The sequence below is a fragment of the Penicillium daleae genome (assembly GCF_028827525.1).
Source record: "Penicillium daleae strain IBT 16125 chromosome Unknown utg000008l_segment0_segment0, whole genome shotgun sequence".
NCBI classification, from domain to species: Eukaryota; Fungi; Ascomycota; class Eurotiomycetes; order Eurotiales; family Aspergillaceae; genus Penicillium; species Penicillium daleae.
In genome coordinates, this window is record NW_026623156.1 from 6820243 (window position 1) to 6837723 (window position 17481).

Below are 17481 nucleotides of genomic sequence, written 5' to 3' on the forward strand. Positions count from 1 at the left end.
CCGCCATCTCGACTTTCTCCTTCTCTTCAACCACTCCCCCCCTCCTCTTTTCTCTTCTGCACTTCCTGCATCTCCCTCTTCAATCCCTCTCTTCTCTGCGCTGCAGTGGAAAAGCGTGTGTGCCCGAAATCTAACCTTACCAGCCTAACCTCACATCCCCCTTCTCGTGCCCGGGGTTCCGAGCGCCCGTCCTTCCCTGATTCGGGGGCTGTTTCGTTTGGGTTCTCTTCTAGGCCACTGTCTCTTGTCGCGTCAGGATCGCCTGACTGACCGCCATGACGGAGGTTTCATCTACCCGACTCTATCTTGGGAATCTTCCCCGCAATGGTATGCTGGCAACCACCTTTTTCCTCGTCTGCCTCCCCTTTCCCCCACTGGCAAGTTGGCAACTCCGGTTCTCCTCTCAAGGATTTCCCTCTCACCCCCACCACTGAGAGGTGCGGTCCACTTTCCCATGGAGTATTTTGAGCCGCATGGAATCAACAGCTCCAATACCCGGGAGCTCAGCCACTTTGGATGCGATCTTCTTCTTTCAAGGCGTGTGCAGCTGACACCGTCTGCGATCAAATGACCTGCAGTCACCAAACAGGATATCGAGGAACACTTCAGTACTCATGGCTCCGGTAAGATTACGGAGATCAAGCTGATGAACGGCTTTGGCTTCATCGAATATGAGGATGCCATGGATGCTCGTGACGTTGTACCGGGTATGCACCCCCCTTCACCAGCCGATCTCTTATCTCTGTCGAGGCTTTCGATGTGGGAGGTGGTCGAGCCTATCATTTTCTGCCCATGATCTGCTAACGTTCGGGCTTTCCCGTTCCAGCTTTCCGTATGTGATCTTATTCTTATTAACCTATGATCATCTGAATCAGTCCAGACTTGGACTTGCTCACCACCCGACTACAGATGGCAGTGACTTCAAAGGCGAGCGACTGACAGTGCAGTTTGCTCGCGGTCCTCGACGCAAGGAGAACTTCCCTGGTCCCCCGGATCGCCCGGCGGTTCCTCGTCCTCGTCGCACCATGTTCCGGATGCAGATCTCCGGTCTTCCTGAAACTAGTTGGCAGGTTAGCAGCCCGAGCCCATTCCTTCCTGGATGCCCTGGATACTTCCTCTTCCCCTGGACTTTTACATCTTTTTTGCATGAACCATGCCATCTTTTCCAGTCTGTGATCCGTTCTGCCGAGTGACTGGCCCTGACCCTTGGAACCCGAGGACCCTCTGGCGCTTGTCGGTTCGGGTGAATTGGACAAAGCTCCCTTCCTAGTGTCTCTTCCACTCTGCCGGACTATCTACATCTGCAGTTCTTGCTCCAAAATGCCCGAGCAGTGGAAGCATGGCCCTTGTTGACAGCCCATGATGATTCCATTCCATTGAGGCCGTAATGGATCACACCCCTTCTTGACTGGATGTAGACTATCACCATCATCATTTCTTCCCGCTTTACCTCTTATGGACTTGATCGGACACTTTTCATTATTCTTCCTGGACCTGGACTCACCATTCCTTCTCTAGGACCTGAAAGACTTTGCTCGCCAGTCAGGACTGGATGTGGTCTACTCCGAGACCGGCCGTGAACAAGGCAGAGGGTGGGTTCTACATCTAAAATTCGAGCCGTTGACCCCAGGCTCTCTCTCTCCCAATCTCTCTTGGACCCCCGTTAACAAGGATCACAAGGTTTGTTGAATTCGAAACTGCAAACGACCTCAAGACCGCCGTGGAGAAGCTGGACCAGCACGAGTTCAAAGGCTCTCGCGTGACCTGCGTTGCGGATGTAAGGAACCCAACCTCCAACCCCGGACATATCAAGCCCTCGTAGTTCGCCCCCCTAGGATCCGACGCCCCGTCTCATTTCTTTCTTCAGATCCAGAGCTTTGAAGACCGTCCCTACCGGGAGCCATACCGGTCTCGCTCCCCACGCCGGCCCTATCCTCCCATGGATGACTACGACCGAAGGTTCCCTGCGCCCCGTGGATACAGTCCCCGGGAGCACTATCGTGAACGATCACCCGCTCCCATGCGCGCAGGCTACTATGATCGCGATGGCTATGGACGCCGCACGCCCCCGCGTCCCCGGATGGAAGACTATCCCCCTCCCCGTCGTCCATACGAGGACCCCTATGATGCCCGGCCTCCGCCGCCACCGCGCCACTACGATGACCCTTATCTAGCAGCCCGTCCGTATGGTCGCCCGCGGTCCCCTCCTCGGGGTGAGTACGTTGGATATGAGCGTCCGCGCTACTGGTAGATGACATCTCGTCTTCTTTCATGATCACTTGCGTGTTTCTTTGGGATTCAGCGAGTGTTGTGTTCTTCCTTACTTTTGTCCACTACCTGTCAAATACCCAGCTGCTCCGTATCGTATTGTGTGCTCTTTTCCCTGATGGTACCATACTTTGTCCTGTCCGCCGAGGTTTTCAGCATGGTATCTCCGAAGGCCGAGATCTAATCTATCTTCTGGAATGACTTCTACTAAGCTCGCACTATGATGCCCCTCAGTCTTGGGCTGGGCTTTTTGAGCTCGGCGTAGGCTTTGGGAGGTGTCTGATGCAACGCTTCTGAAGATAAATTCCAGTTGATGGAGCGTATTTCCTTTTCTCTTGGCCGCCACTAATGCATTTTCCACTTCAATACCCTGGATTCAAACTCGGTCGGTCGCCTGGTGCTTTAATTTTCGTTTTCTTTCTCTTGCCTTTGTCTGTACAGATATTGACGGTTTTGGGGGGCACAAAGTATGAATCAGGATTTATGCTATCACCTGTTGACGGACTTTTGCATCTTACCGTGTCGATGAAAGCGTCCCCAGCTACATTCAGCTATGATAATGATAGAATGGGTGCGATGCAAGCTAATAACTTCCGTCTGGCCTCGGATGGCGATTGTCCTGGTTTTGGATCCGTAATCTATGAGTGCTGAGTCTCCAAAATTGTTTTCAATATGCAGACTGCTGATTCTGCCCAATAAAGAATCAATGATTCTTAGTTTCTGGTTAATTGTGTGCGCAAATCTGGATGCCTGCTGGAAAGAGCTGTCGGGACAGCGGGGAATCTCGTGCCGTCATGATCTGCGCCCCGCCCCAAAAAAAACTTCCCGAGCTCTCCATTCTTTCGCCCCGCCATCATCCAACGTCGTTCCATCGTCCCAACTTCGAGAAGGAATGCTGGACGCGGGCCTTGCTATTCAATTCAGTCACTAGGCCGCCCGAAATATTTTCATACATCGCTCTGGAGATCAATACACATACGACCTTTCGATCTCATCGGAAATTAATCCCGCTATAAAGGAAGCTCCCCCACCTCTCCTTTGGTGCATCGGCGAACTCCTTCGCAACCCATCAATCAAAATGTCTTCCCCCAGATCTGCCGTGCACATCCCCCAAACCCCAGCCTTCCTTGACAGTGTCCGCCTCCGCGACATTGAGCTCCCCCTCCCGGCCGCTCCAGACCCATGGCATCGTCCTGACAAACCGCAGCCCTGCACCGCAAGCCTCAAGCTATCCTACTCATCCGCCATCGCCGCCGCAGAACAAGACGATGTCTCCCTCTCCCTTGACTACGGCAAGCTCTTCCGGCGCCTGGAGACCGACGTCCGCGAAATGGCCCACCACACCACTTCCCCGGAGCACCCGCACCACCGCATGATCAGCGTCGAGGGCACGCAGCGCGAGGAGATGAAAGTTAGCGCCGTCGGCCAGGACCCGCGTGTCACGGCCGGTATCGTAGCGAACTGCGGTCTGGGCCTACTAGACGAAACAGCCGCCGGCGTGCGCCGCATGTCGCATGTGCACCAGAGTCCACGGAATAGCTTCTCGGGCGCGCAATTGCCCCCCGTGCCTCCCCCCGCGCCTCTGTCCCCAATTGCGGCGGAGTACGGGCGGTGCGAGGTGTGGCTGCATCTTCCGAAGGCGCTGCTGCGTGCGGAGGAGGGGCTCAAGTATCGGAGCGTCACGGTGTGGGGGTACAAAGATGGCGCGGATGCGGAGGCGTTGTTGGACTCTGAGTCGCGGTGTCCCGTTGTGTTGGAGGAGGAGTTCCGTATTGAGGGGATCCGATGCTACTGCATTCTCGGGGTGAATTCGCATGAGCGGGTTGAGAAACAGGCTGTTATTATTTCTCTGGGCTTCGAGGGTCCTGGACAGTTGGCTTGGGGGTCGACCGTAGTCGATACGTATGTGGCTCTGACGCGGGCCGTCGCAGAGGTATGTAAAATCTTTTTCATTTGTCATAATCATCTGTTAATATCCACTGTCCGTCCTTGGTTTCATGATCTAATCTTGGGATTACAGAAAGTCGACGAGACTACCTTCCAGACTGTGGAAGCGCTGGCAACCTTCGTGGCTCGCATTGTGACGGTGGACTTTGGCAATGAGCGCGTCACTGTGCGTGTCGAGAAGCCCAGCGCCATGGCGTTTGTCCAGCGCTCTGGTGTCGAGATCACTCGGACCCAAGAATTCTTCAAGAACCACGAGGTGGCGCGCAGGTGAGGTTGTCAAAAGATGATGTGCGCAGGATCGATCGATCGTGCATGCTGCACTGCGGGTGCTCCCGCACACGGCGGACTAAAGCCCCAAAACCCTCGGCCAACTTCTGTACAGTTAGCTGTCTTTTGACTGGCAGAATCTTGATTTCGGGCATAATCCTGCAATGGACCAATTATTATGAGCTTTATGGCAAAGAATAAGTCATTTTGATTAGATTCAAACATATTGACCATATCTCGTAGCTAATCCCAACGCTAATCAGAGAAGCCAAACGGAGATTGGGGTATAGGATGCAATCAATCAAATTCTTATGCCTAACGCGTAAGGTAGCGGTAGAAAACACGGTGAACGTACTTAGAACTATTAATAATGCATCGAGTACAAGTTCTCACTCTGATTTAGGTAGCTTCAACGTGGTCGGGGAGTAGCCAGTCAGATTTGGTTGGATAGTCAGCCTATAGTAGAGATCCTATTAATAGTAGGTCGTGGGAAGCTTCATTTTTTCACTAGCACAGTAGAAAACGACCTCCAGAGTAGCAGTAGCTAGGCAAGCGTATATTCTCTATCTTGCTCGTCCCTTTGGTTGTTTCTTCCGTCCTTGTCACCTCCAAGGAGACCATTCATAGGTCATAGATTGCCCATGCCTTGCACGTGAACACCCGATCCGGACTAGTCCGCGCCCCGGATCTACGAAAGGCGATGCTTTTTTCTTCAGCTTTGTCTTCCACCCTTTCAACTCACCGTTCACCGAGGGAACACCACTAGTCTGTTCCTCCTACCTCACCTCCCAGATCAGCCGATCAAAAGATCACCAATATCTGCCCCGCGATTTCTCTATGTGCCTGTCTGCGCCGCCCTCCTCGCTCGTCTCGACTTCTTTGACCAGCTTACTGGCCAACCTGCCCTTGCTTACCCACGAGATCTACAGCGATCACACCTCGACCAACGACCTCACCGTGACCGCATATCCTCAGCTGACTCCCTCCGCCTTGGCTTTCGACTTCGCTGTCAGCGAGGTGATTTGGCTAGGGGTCCCGGGTCCGTCCTGAAGAAGGGCGGACGGTAAAATTACTCGAGCACTTGCGAGCTGGCTGAGAGTCAGCTAGAAAGAGACTGTACCATTCAGCTATCACGTTGAGGTGAGTCTTGGTTCTTGTCTTTCCCGAAACCCGAGGAATCGTGGTTTTTTTTCCTCATCTTCGTCGCGATTGGTGGGGCAAAAAGTCGCAAGCAAAAGCTCTCTCTACCCCTCCATACCCGTGATCACAGGCAAATAGAAAAGGATTGAAGCTAACATGGAAACGGTGGACAAAAGTGGCAGTTCCAGACACCTCGAGTATCTATTTGCCAAACAAACACCAACTGGTGTGTCCTCTATTCTCCTCCGTGCCGCGACTATCGTCGGCGCCTCTTCCGGGTGCGAAACCCTGAGGGAGGCTCATTCGGAGTCCGACTTTTTCTACCACGCCGTTGACTGCTGTGACAATCGCAGTCGAGCAACATGCCTGTCTCTGCCCCGCCTGATGATATCTCCGTTGGAGATGTCTTCACCCCACAAGCTGACAGCACGCCGCCCTCCGCCGTCGACTTCCCGACCAATCACCGCGCCCCGGATGTCCACATGGGAGACGACCGGTTGTCACCGCGCAAGCAGATGGCCAATTGCAGAGGCAACGGGGACAATTTGATGCAGCCATCAGCCTTTAACCCGAATCTGTTGTCCGGAAAGCAGCGACGTAAGGCTAAGAAGAAGAAGCAAGCTGTGCAGGCTGATCTGGCACTGTCGACGGTTCGCGGTTTCACGCCGCTCGCCTCTGCGGATGAGGACTCTGATTTCTCCACGACTAGCTCCCGCGCTGCCGAGTCTCGTCCGGCCACCTCTAAGGGTGGAGCGAGTCCTCGCGCTCAGCCCAGTGTTGGCCATGGAGTTAGCGCTTTGAAGCTCCAGCTTGATTCGCTCAATCTCTCTGGGAAACACACTGCGGGTAGCGGCGGCTTCTGCTCGGTAACTCCCAGTAACGCCAGCGTGTATTCCGACAGCGATCAGACCGAGATTCTGACCAGCTATGAAGTGCCGCTGGAGCATGATTTCGTCAGCACAGACGCCGCGGAGGATGATGAACCTGCCAGCACCAGCCCCGCTGCAGCTGGAATTGGAGTCGATATGCGGAGCCAGCTTTGCCGGAAGATGACTGCAGAGGATTTTGAGCCTTTGCTCTGCCTTGGCAAGGGTTCCTTCGGGACCGTATTGCTGGTCCGCCATGTTGTCACGGGCAAGCTGTATGCCCAGAAGCAGTTCAAGAAGGCTTCCATCACTGTGCACAAGAAGCTCGTGGAGCAAACCAAGACAGAGCGCATGATCTTGGAGAGTGTCAACCGCCACCCGTTCGTGGTCAAGCTGTTCTACGCGTTCCAGGACCACGAGAAGCTCTACCTGATCCTGGAATATGCCCAGGGCGGCGAGTTGTTTACTCATCTCGCCATGGAGCGTATGTTCCAAGAAGATGCCGCGGCATTCTACATGGCGGAAATGGTCCTCGCCCTGGAGCACCTGCACCAAAACGTCGGCGTCCTGTACCGCGACCTCAAGCCCGAGAACTGCCTCCTCGATCACCATGGCCACCTGCTTCTCACCGACTTTGGGCTGAGCAAGATCGCACTGAGCGATGACGACCGCTGCAACTCCTCCCTGGGCACGATCGAGTACATGGCCCCCGAAGTGATCCAGGGCAAACCGTACGGCAAAGCATGCGACTGGTGGTCCCTAGGCGCACTGGGCTTCGACCTCCTCACTGGTTCCCCTCCTTTCCGCGCCAACAACCACGCCAAACTCCAAGAGAAAATCGTCAAGCAGAAGCTCGTCCTGCCCTACTTCCTCGGCCCAGACGCAAAGGACCTCCTCACCCGACTGCTCCGCAAAGACCCCGCCAAGCGACTCGGCTACCACATGCCCAAGGACCTCCAGACGATCAAAAAGCACCGATTCTTCCGCAAGATTGACTGGGCCGCTCTCGAGCGACGTGAACTCGTCCCGCCCATCCAGCCCGTCGTCACCGATCCCGCGCTGGCCGAGAACTTCTCTGCCGATTTCACCCAGATCCCGCTCAGTCCGACCGTGACCGGTGGATTTGACGATTTGTATGCGCAGAGCAAATCGCGATTCTCGTCGAGTCTTGCGGGCCAGACGGCTGGTGACGGGGATCCATTTGGTGGATTCAGCTTTGTGGCTTCGAGTAGCTTGCTGGATCACGGGCTTGGCGTGATGGCAACGGGATGCTAGGGGATGAATTGCCCTTTCTAGTCCTGTTTATCTGCTTCTGTGCCTCGTGCATTGCTTCTTCCCGGGTGTTTCGGTTGCTTTGCATCGTCTTTTTTTCTGTCCATCCCATGGCCTCTTTCTGTGCATCTCGCTCTGTCTATCTTGTATCCTGTGATGCAAGCGTTCTTGTTCTTAGCTTACAAGCTCTTGGCCAATACAGCACTATCGCGTTCTGGGTTTCGAAATTCCCAACAGGCTAATAAAGAGTACATGAATACAAGTCGGTTGCTTGAATACTATTCTTAATCATTTCAAATTTCGTAGATAGTCATTGACGTACAATACAGTCCATCCACCCAGCAACCCCAATAAAAAGCCAGTCAACACAAACCCCCCAAAAAGAAACAGCACCCGTAGTCCGGACCTGCTTATACGCGCCCCCATCCACCAAACTCCTCGACGAAGAAATTATGATCCGGTATTGTATCTAGATTTCGCCTTCTTCACTTCCACCCCTTTCGTCATTAATATCGACCCTTGGTGCGGACGGCGGACCTGTCTCCTTGGCTTCTGCAGATTCGGCCGGGCCGGTACTCGGGTCAACGCCCTTGTCGCCTGAGACTTCGCCTTCTTCGGCACTGGTTTCGTCTTTTTGAGGGGTTTGGGTGGAAGAAGGCCGGGCAGAGTGCTGGTCTTGTCTGTCGCTGGAGAGTCGATCGGTGGTCTTTGATTGTCGGACGGCTTCCAATGCGCGGAGGGGAATGCGCGGGCGAGCCGTTGTTGAAGGCGAGGCTGTTGCGCCTGCTGCGGGATGAGGTGAAACGGTGCAATGGCGTTTTGGCGAGCGCTCCCCGTTCAGTGAGGAGGATTGTTGTGTAGTTGATGTTGGGGTTGGTTGGTTGTGTTCGTTGGATTGGGATTCTGGTTCACGCGAGCGTTTGCGCCCGTTTGGCGCGGCCGAGTCGCCCGGTGTACTAAGAGTGGGTGTTGAAACTGGGTCGGCGATGGGATTATTATTGAAGAGGCGGGTTGGGTCGTTGGCGTCTGCGTCTGAGAAGGCAAAGTCGGGATAGCCCTTGCTCAGGTTTTGCTGGACACGCTCGTAGATTTTGACGATCAGCTTGCAGGCGCGGATGAGCTCGTCCACTTTGACGTCCAGTTGTTCCCACCATGGCCGCCCTTCTGAGTCGTCTGGAAAGGCGATCTGGCAATGGCGAGCAGCGGCGTAGAGAGCGGCAGCGGCGATGACGCGTGGTTGGAATTGCAAGCAGAGCACTGTGTAGGTGGAGTCATTCAGAAAAGCATATGCCGAGTGGCGGAGGGGTCTGTTATCGCCCACACCGAGGAAGAGGGAGTAATCCCAAAGGATGCGGTACGGCGACTCGAGCTGCAGGTCGAAACAGAGGAACTCAAGGATGACACTCTCATTCTGTAGGATCAGATCGCGCCACTTCCAGTAATCCTTCGACTGCTCATCCACGACCAGATCAGGCTGCTTCATAGCGACACGGCAGCAAGCCACGACGAAATCCTTCATGCGGCGCATCGTCTCGTCTACCTTGAACGCAACGAACAAGGAAACAGCCGCAATGACCTTTGGATGCATGAGGTCCGCGCCCACCTCGGGATATTGTCCGCGCAGAGAGTATCTCATGAGAAAGCGGTGCATAAACACCGTCGCCGTCATAGACGTCTGCGGCGGCATCTTCAGCATCATGCTGACCTGCCAAATAAACTCGACGGCACGGTGCCGGATGTAATCCTCCTTCTCGCGGTCGATCTTATCAATCCGCGACGGTGTGCGCTCGAGCTCTTCATCGGTAAAGATCCATTTCTTCTGTGTAGCCGCTATAACCGGATTTGGCAGGCCGGGGATACGGTGTTTCGGCGGTGCTGGAGACGCGGAGGCTTCCATCTGGTCGTGTTCGGTTGCGCGAGGCCAAGGGTTCGCTCGAGAAGGATATGTGTAGGTGGAAAGAGAGGCAAGGATGATTGGAACGGCGAGAAATGGAGTGGCCACCTATCTCTTTGCCAGAGATAGCAAGTAAAGCGCGCCCGCGCGCTCCTTTGCGGAGGGTTCTCTGGAGCTTCCTATCCCAGGTTCGGGTGTTGTCTTGTCCAATCGCGCATTCCGCAGCTTTTATCGCATATTTGAGAGGTGAAGAAGTACTTCACAGTAGTTCTCGGGTATTTTCAAGGCGATTATATGGGAGAAAGACTCTCAAGTGCCAAAGAGCTTGATTCGAAGGAAACTGGGAATCTTCGGCCGCGGTGGTTCCAGCGAGAGTGAAAGCTGCTCCCGGAGTGGGTTAACGAGTTTTTCCGGAGCACTACTATTGGCCAGCCGAAGTATAAAATGACAGTCCGTAAAAACGAGGTCTCGTTGATCTTGGAATAGAAGAGGACTTACCCATGGCCAGAGATTCGAGCGTTGAAGCAGGGGCATTTAGATGCAGAGAGACCAAGTGTGCGGTCAGTGATTAGTCGTGCATTATGACATCTTGGCCACCCATCTCGCTCTACTGCGTCCGACTTTCTTTAACCCACCTCTCCAGAATAATAAGTTAGTAGCCATAAAATACACCTAAGAATCATACAGGATAGTTGTCATTACAGTTTTGAGCCTTTGCTTAGGAAGTGTGATTGGTATGTGTAGCTAGGTCACTTGAAATCACAACGTCTCATCCATAAGCATTTCCCTGTAGTAGCGCCGCGGCGTCATATCCATCCAGGCTGTCATCTTCATTCATACCACTGCCTTTCACAGCTCTATCCTCTAATCCAACCCGAGCATTTCCCATCACGCATTGCTTGTCGGTCAGTTAGCTCTTCAAATCGGCAATGATATCTTTAGTGGAGAGCTTACCCTTCAATCCCCTCTCGCGAATATTACAGGCATTTTCGATTTGCCTAGTGTAGAGGGCACTCAATAGAGCTTACTTCTCGGGGGTTTGATCAGGTTCAGCATTGCTCGTAGGGTTCGTGGCAGTGGTGGCGGAGTCTGCCGGCGAGACAGGTGGAGTAGTGGTAGCCTGTGGCATCTCTTCATTGGCGGCGAAGCGTTCCATCAGGGCAAGGAATGAATTGAAAGAGCTAGGAATTGTGGAGTTGATGTTGTCGAAGGAGGTGTCATCCATCTCGGAGCCGAAGATGCTGCCCTGGAGGTCCGGGTCCACGGTGATGCCAAGGCTGGCAAAGTACACGTCGCTGCCGGGCATGCTACTGCTGAACATGTTGCTGCCAGGCATGTTGCTGCTGAACATGTTGCTGCTGAACATGTTGCTGCTGAACATGTTGCTGCCGGGCATGTTGCTGCCGGGCATGAGGCTGATGGGCATGTTGCTGCCGGTCACGTTGTTATGAACCGTATTGTTGTCAGCCGGATTGTTGTCAGCCGGATTGTTGTCAGCCGGATTGTTGTCAGCCGGATTGTTGTCAGCCGGATTGTTGTCAGCCGGATTGTTGTCAGCCGGATTGTTGTCAATCGGATTCTTGTCCGCCATGTTGGATTAGCGTACTTAGACTGGTGCAGAGAGGAGAAGGGAGGAATTGTAGAGTTGAGAGTGGCAGTAGGAGAGTTGAAAGATGGTGAGTCGCAATCAGGAAGAAGGATGAAAAATCACCTTGTGCCAGGTGACGAAGGGAAGGGGCACGTTTGTTTCTATTCCTAATCCTAAGCCCAATGGCCCAATGTTGAACCCCTGCTCTAAACTTGAGATTGTGTTATATCACAGTATGATGGATGGAAGCGGGAGTCTACATGCAGAGTTCCTTTGTGATGTTAACTACGCATAACTCGCTTCCTATCAAGAAGATTGGCAAAAGGGAATCAATTTGAATGAAAACAAGAAGCGAAAAGAATATCAAGAAGAAAACCGAAATCATGGCTAGGCCACCAAAGCGGCGACTCATAAATAGAATATCAAAAATGGTATCTCCAGACCTGAACCCAAGCGCCACGCTGATATGCAAAGATAGAACAATCTTCAAGTCCCAATGTTACTTACTCCTCCTCACTGACTTCACTCTCATCATCACTAGCCACCTGATAGCTACTCTGACCATACTCGTGGCTGCGAGCCTCTTCCTCACGCGCACTCGCTTCAAAAGCGGCTTCCATCTCCGCGGCCAGAGCATCATCGTCCTCCATATCATCTCCGGTATCGGCGGGAGCTGAGAAGGCGGGCTTGGTATCTCTGGCTGGGGAGGGGAGTCGGAACGACTCCATTTCCTCTTCCGACTCATGGCCTTCCCTGTCGTCGGTAGGTGTATTATTCGAGGAGAAGAAGGAGGGATTGACTTTGAAGGCTCGTCGGGGCGGTGGTGAGCCCATGTCGATAATCAATTCCCCATCGATGATGATGTTTGAACCGGGTGATTGAATGGACGGTTGTGAGCCATTGCCGGTGCCTGCATCTGATATTGACAGCCGAGAGTCGTCCTGGTGGACTGGTGGTTCTGTGCGTGAGACTAGCTCCCGGGGTTGCTCCGCGGGTGTATCCCGGGGGATCTTCGGCTTTACGGGCGGCTTCTGTACCCGCTTGGTTTCTCGGAGAGGGTTCGTTTGAGGCTTTTGGGTCTTTGGTCGGGGTGCAGGCTTTGCTGCAGATCTGGCAGGCGGTAACGCTGGCGTGTTCGCTTTGCTGGTGTATACCGGCTCTGGCGTAGAGTTCCGCGAGACGGGCTTCACGTCCTCGGCTCCCTCCTTGGGGAGGAAGTGTCGAAAATCGTATGGATTGCTATCATCGGCCGGACCTTCATCTTCACTCGTGTTCCCTCCATTCCGATCATCGCCCGAGGTGTGATCATCCTCCTGTGATATCCGTAGCTGCTCGTATTGTTCCAGGACTTGCTTCTCCGTCTTCCCCGGCGCCGACCGTAGATTGAAATTCAATTTGGAAGAGACCGGCTCCAGCACAAAGACCTTACGGTCAGGGTCGAATACCAAGACGAGGGCTCGCTCACCGGTCGGGTCTTCGCTGCCTTGGTATGAATAGGTCAAGGTGTGATCGGCGCTGGGTGGCTTATCCGTGACGGACAGGTCGTAGAGATCGCGCGACAGGGAGGAACGGGTGATGGATGCTCGCTGTTGAGGCGTTGCAGCTTTGGACTTGTAATTGTAGTTGACATTGATCAGACGATCGGAGTTTGTATTGTTGGCCAGTCTCTCACCCAAGACGATAGAGTATTCGGCCTGCTTGGTCGGGTCGATCATGGTGGACATCGTGGGGGCGGCCATGTCTCCGCGCGGAGACAGACAGCGGTGAGCAGAGAAAGAGGGATTGGAAACAGGACTGGAAAGATGAGTGGAAGAATAGGAAATTGGGACCAGGAATCAGATGAATAGCCAGGCGGAGGAGGAGGAGGAGGAGGAGGAGGAGGAGGAGGAGAGTGAAAGTCGTGAAAGAAAGTCCGAGGGAAGAGAGGCACAAAGCGCAAACATGGGGAAAGGCGGAGACCGAACTCTGAAGTGCTCCGCCTACAACTTCCATTAAATCGTGGAACTTTGGCTTGGAATAGCCACACTTGAATGCATGGTCGATAATTGTGGTCTTAGTAGGTTATCTTTATCAATTCACATTTAACATGAAAGCAAAGGACCAAGACTGTCCGAATATGGTCCATTATTGGTTATCATCTCTGTCCTGTAATTCGGCGGGATAGACTCCTTCACACCGATGTATCTGCAGATTGTACAAATTCTGTCATCCAAGACCATCTTTATAGACCATCTTTATGATTATGATGTCTGATCTAGCAGCGGGTATATCAGATGGTTATATTACACAACCTCCTCCACCTTTCAATGCACCGGTACTCGACTCGTCAGTTGCTCCAGACGTCCAGCCAGCGCCCGATGCTTACGCATCACATCTTCCCATTCATACGTGATATCTTCCTCCCCGTCCAGCTCCGTCAGAATCATGCCAAAGTCGCCTCCTAATCGGCCTAGACTAGCCGCACAGTACAGCAGCTGCGTCAGCAGACTCTCCCTCGAGCTGCGATCCCGAACATTAGGAAGATATGCGCGCATGGTATCTGTGAGTAATTGCACCAGGTGCATCGGGAATGTCGCCAAGGCGGAGGGGAGTCTTTGTAGCGGATCATTCGATCGTGCTGACTGGGACTGGGCCTTGCGCGCCTCGGCGCCCCGGAGGCCTGAAACGGCGGGTTCGGAGTCTGACTGTTCCGAGCTGAAGATATTCTTGTACAGGGAGACAATGGCAAAGCTCTGCTCACGGAAGATCTCAATGTACCGTTTCAGGTAGCGGTCTGTCTGCTGTCCATCAGACCAAGTTTCAGACTTGTCCTTGCCATGGACTCGCCGCTGGGTTTCTTGATCAGCAAGCTCCCGGAGAGGATCCAAGGCTTCCAGGGTCGACACCAAGTGGGCCAAGCGGCAAATTAAGAAAATGGCGCCCAGCGCTCCTTCTCCGGTACCTGCTGCTCCCTGACTTTGAAAACTCTCCAAATCCGGTGCCACTCGCCGCAGCCAGCCTACAGTTCGCATACCCGCTGCTAACCGGAGGTTCTGGGCGCGAAGGCCGGCGATCAAATTCGTTGTCATTTGCTTCATAACATCTTCCGCCTGGGACGCCACATCTTGGATTAATGGTGACTCGGGGTATAATGTCTGTAGTCGCTTAATATGTGCATGTAGGTCGAGGGCTGAGGAATATGTGGTAGAGGCTGCCCCCGCGCCAGAATTGGCGGACGCGGCAGACACCGCAGTAGACAACAGAGAAGGCAATTCGAGGATATCAGACAGTCGGTCAACATTGCGTGCTAGCTGCATGGCCTTTTTCCTCCGTTCCAAGGCGGCATTATCTGTAATCTTGCTGTATTTGGTGGAGAACTTGACGGCCGCTTCGTCGAGCTTGGGGATAGCATCGCGTAATTGTTGTGCTTCGCGGGTCAACTGTGGGACGGAGGAGCGCAAAGTAGAGAGATGGTCGGCAGAGGTAATAAAGGACCGGTGAGAGCGGTTGGATAGGGCCTGGAGTGAAAGGAGTGTTGAATGGGAGGATTGGGCCAGGGACTGTGGTTCGGTGGTTTGGAGGGCGTCCAAAGACAAAGTGGATAGGCGATTGAGATACTGCGATGTTGTAGCATCGTTTGGCTGTGGTTTCTCCAAACGTGGAGCCAGCAGCTCCAACAGCGAGTCGGCCATGTCTCTCGTCGTCGTTGAAGATACCAGACTTCCAGTGTCGCGGAAAGCCAGCGCGCTGAATAATGGAGAGAGAGAGAGAGGCAGGCCTACGGTGGCCCGTGCGGCCAGTTTGCGCATCTCCGCAGCGTCTCCAACATTTTCCGTCTTCTTTTCGTCATTTGCCTCCTCGTCGGGACTACAGTTGAAAGAGGCTTGAAGCTGTTCATAGAGGCACTGATAGCCAGATTGGATGGTCTGAAGTGCTTTCTGTTTCTTCGTTATCGTCTTCATCTGCCCCTCCCCCCGCATCCTCCTTTTAGTGGCCTTGTCCCACATGCCCCTTCAGCCATGGGGAAACCACGGGTAAGTAGTACTATGTCCGGACTAGAGTCTCTTGATGCTCGATCTTGACAACATTCTATTCTGTAGATGATCATTCTGGTCCGCCATGCGCAGTCAGAAGGAAATAAGAACCGCGATATCCATCAGACCACTCCCGACCATCGAGTGAAACTAACGTCCGAAGGACATCGACAAGCACTAGAGGCGGGCCGTCGATTACGCGACCTTCTTCACCCCGATGATACCCTCCACTTCTTTACTTCTCCATATCGGCGGACAAGGGAAACAACCGAAGGTATGCTGGAGTCGTTAACCTCCGACGACCCTTCGCCATCGCCGTTTCCGAGACATGGCATCAAAGTGTATGAAGAGCCTCGACTACGAGAACAAGACTTTGGCAACTTCCAACCATGCTCGACCGAGATGGAGCGCATGTGGATGGAACGGGCAGATTATGGCCACTTCTTCTATCGTATTCCCAACGGCGAGTCCGCCGCAGATGCCTACGACCGCGTGAGCGGGTTTAACGAATCGCTGTGGCGACTCTTTGGCGAGGAGGACTTTGCCAATGTATGCGTTCTCGTCACGCACGGCCTAATGACGCGAGTCTTTCTCATGAAGTGGTATCATTGGAGTGTGGAATACTTCGAGGACCTGCGCAATATCAACCATTGCGAGTTTGTGGTCCTGACTCTCAACCCGGACAATGGCAAATACACTCTACAGAATAAATTACGTACATGGTCCGACTTGCGAAAAGAGAGAGAACGCGAGCACGAGGCGAACAATCAACCTCCTGCAACCAACAATCCTTCAGACCACATTCCTATTCGCCGAAAATGGGGTGGATGTCCTGACGGATGTACTCATGGATTGACCGGCGATGCCAAGAAGTCTCTCCGAGCCCAGTTGGTGGAATCAATGCACCGTGGACATGTACGAGGCAATGTCGCTACGCATCCAGATCAGCCATCGCCGTTGAAACAAGCAGCTTCAACATCCGATAGCATGGAAGGGTCATTCCCCTTCCCAAATGATAAAAGCATATCCACCTTACACGGCACCAACAAGAGCTCTCATCCCACCAATCAGTCGGAGGATGAGTCCAAAGATACACACAGGCGTTCTTCCAGTTCCGACATTCGCTATATTTCTCGTCCCATCCGCCCCAGTCTAGGTCCCCATCGCGATAGCGAAGACCATCTCCTCCACCCTCCAGCTTCATCATCGTCGACCGTGAACCTCAAATTGGCTCTCCTCCATCTAGGCGGCCGCGACGGAGGTGGCTCCATGAGCGGTGCAAACAGTCTCGCGCCCTCCGATGACGAAGGTGATGATCACGACCACCATCACCACCACGGTTCTCGTACCCCCCATGAGAAACACTCGCACTCGCACGTGCACTCTACCACCACGTCTAACCCATCACAAGACCTCGAAAACGACGGCGACGACGAACTTAGTGCACATCCAACCGAGGGATCAAAGCGTCGTCCACACCATCATCATCATCCCCATCACCATCACCACCACAATCATCACATTACATCGACATCTACACAACCTAATACCCGCCCCACCCACCAAAGACAAGCCTCACACTCAGAATCCCAACCACCCCACGGAATGGCAAACATCCTCGGCGACGGCGACGACGAAATCTCCACCAGCGAAGAGATACAAACACCGCGCATCACGGAGCCTCAAACACCACAGACTAACCACAGCGAAAACGAGCTGGCGAATACCCAAAATGAGGAGCTCTGTCTGGAGGCGCAGAGGCGTGAGGATCAGAGTATTCAGGGGAGTGTTTATTGAGTTTGGTCGGTTTGCATGGTTGGTTGAGTCGGGGTTATATACCTGGGTTGGGTACATTGATTGGCATTTGCTATAATTTGATAAAGGGCTGTTCATTAGGCTGGGATGTTGTTCTGAGTGTTCGTTCACGTATAATGTTGGATGGCATCAGGTTTTCGGGTGAAGCGTTACGTTAAGCTATTATGCTACGACTACATGAATGAGAATGACAATGCATGATTTATTAGATGTGAAGATTTCTATTAGGAACTCTATACTATTATTGCCGTGGTAGATAGAATCTCATACACTACACAGCGTAGCATAGCAGCTATCTCAAGTTCCTACTATCTACCAGACTACACTTACAAACCTACAAGGAATACCAGAGAAAAGATGGAGCGACAAAGACAATAGTTTGTCACATATTTCCCGAATCCTAAGACAACA

General features: G+C 53.2%; 9 protein-coding genes across 9 annotated transcripts; 5 read left to right on the top strand and 4 right to left on the bottom strand.

The window, feature by feature from the left end:
- Positions 1 to 275: 275 nt before the first annotated feature.
- Positions 276 to 2251, top strand: N7458_010949 (uncharacterized protein; the record flags this gene model as incomplete). The annotated part of the gene is made up of 6 exons (XM_056914331.1): positions 276 to 327; positions 579 to 707; positions 910 to 1070; positions 1519 to 1592; positions 1681 to 1777; positions 1874 to 2251. 6 exons carry the CDS (start codon positions 276 to 278, stop codon positions 2249 to 2251), a joined length of 891 nt encoding a protein of 296 aa, XP_056763180.1.
- A 1095-nt stretch (positions 2252 to 3346) lies between these two features.
- N7458_010950 (dihydroneopterin aldolase family protein) lies at positions 3347 to 4486 on the top strand (the record flags this gene model as incomplete). The annotated part of the gene is made up of 2 exons (XM_056914332.1): positions 3347 to 4201; positions 4289 to 4486. The coding sequence occupies 2 exons, from the start codon at positions 3347 to 3349 to the stop codon at positions 4484 to 4486; spliced, it is 1053 nt and encodes a 350-aa protein (XP_056763181.1).
- An 833-nt stretch (positions 4487 to 5319) lies between these two features.
- Positions 5320 to 5532, top strand: N7458_010951 (uncharacterized protein; the record flags this gene model as incomplete). The annotated part of the gene is made up of 1 exon (XM_056914333.1): positions 5320 to 5532. One exon carries the CDS (start codon positions 5320 to 5322, stop codon positions 5530 to 5532), a length of 213 nt encoding a protein of 70 aa, XP_056763182.1.
- A 452-nt stretch (positions 5533 to 5984) lies between these two features.
- N7458_010952 (AGC family serine/threonine-protein kinase) lies at positions 5985 to 7763 on the top strand (the record flags this gene model as incomplete). The annotated part of the gene is made up of 1 exon (XM_056914334.1): positions 5985 to 7763. The coding sequence occupies one exon, from the start codon at positions 5985 to 5987 to the stop codon at positions 7761 to 7763; it is 1779 nt and encodes a 592-aa protein (XP_056763183.1).
- Positions 7764 to 8229: 466 nt separating this feature from the next.
- Positions 8230 to 9657, bottom strand: N7458_010953 (uncharacterized protein; the record flags this gene model as incomplete). The annotated part of the gene is made up of 1 exon (XM_056914335.1): positions 8230 to 9657. One exon carries the CDS (start codon positions 9655 to 9657, stop codon positions 8230 to 8232), a length of 1428 nt encoding a protein of 475 aa, XP_056763184.1.
- Positions 9658 to 10678: 1021 nt separating this feature from the next.
- On the bottom strand, positions 10679 to 11245 carry N7458_010954 (uncharacterized protein; the record flags this gene model as incomplete). The annotated part of the gene is made up of 1 exon (XM_056914336.1): positions 10679 to 11245. The coding sequence occupies one exon, from the start codon at positions 11243 to 11245 to the stop codon at positions 10679 to 10681; it is 567 nt and encodes a 188-aa protein (XP_056763185.1).
- Positions 11246 to 11745: 500 nt separating this feature from the next.
- On the bottom strand, positions 11746 to 12966 carry N7458_010955 (ELL-associated factor; the record flags this gene model as incomplete). Its single annotated transcript, XM_056914337.1, has 1 exon — positions 11746 to 12966. The coding sequence occupies one exon, from the start codon at positions 12964 to 12966 to the stop codon at positions 11746 to 11748; it is 1221 nt and encodes a 406-aa protein (XP_056763186.1).
- Positions 12967 to 13545: 579 nt separating this feature from the next.
- On the bottom strand, positions 13546 to 15183 carry N7458_010956 (Dor1-like family protein; the record flags this gene model as incomplete). Its single annotated transcript, XM_056914338.1, has 1 exon — positions 13546 to 15183. The coding sequence occupies one exon, from the start codon at positions 15181 to 15183 to the stop codon at positions 13546 to 13548; it is 1638 nt and encodes a 545-aa protein (XP_056763187.1).
- A 138-nt stretch (positions 15184 to 15321) lies between these two features.
- On the top strand, positions 15322 to 17052 carry N7458_010957 (acid phosphatase DET1; the record flags this gene model as incomplete). Its single annotated transcript, XM_056914339.1, has 1 exon — positions 15322 to 17052. The coding sequence occupies one exon, from the start codon at positions 15322 to 15324 to the stop codon at positions 17050 to 17052; it is 1731 nt and encodes a 576-aa protein (XP_056763188.1).
- Positions 17053 to 17481: the final 429 nt, after the last annotated feature.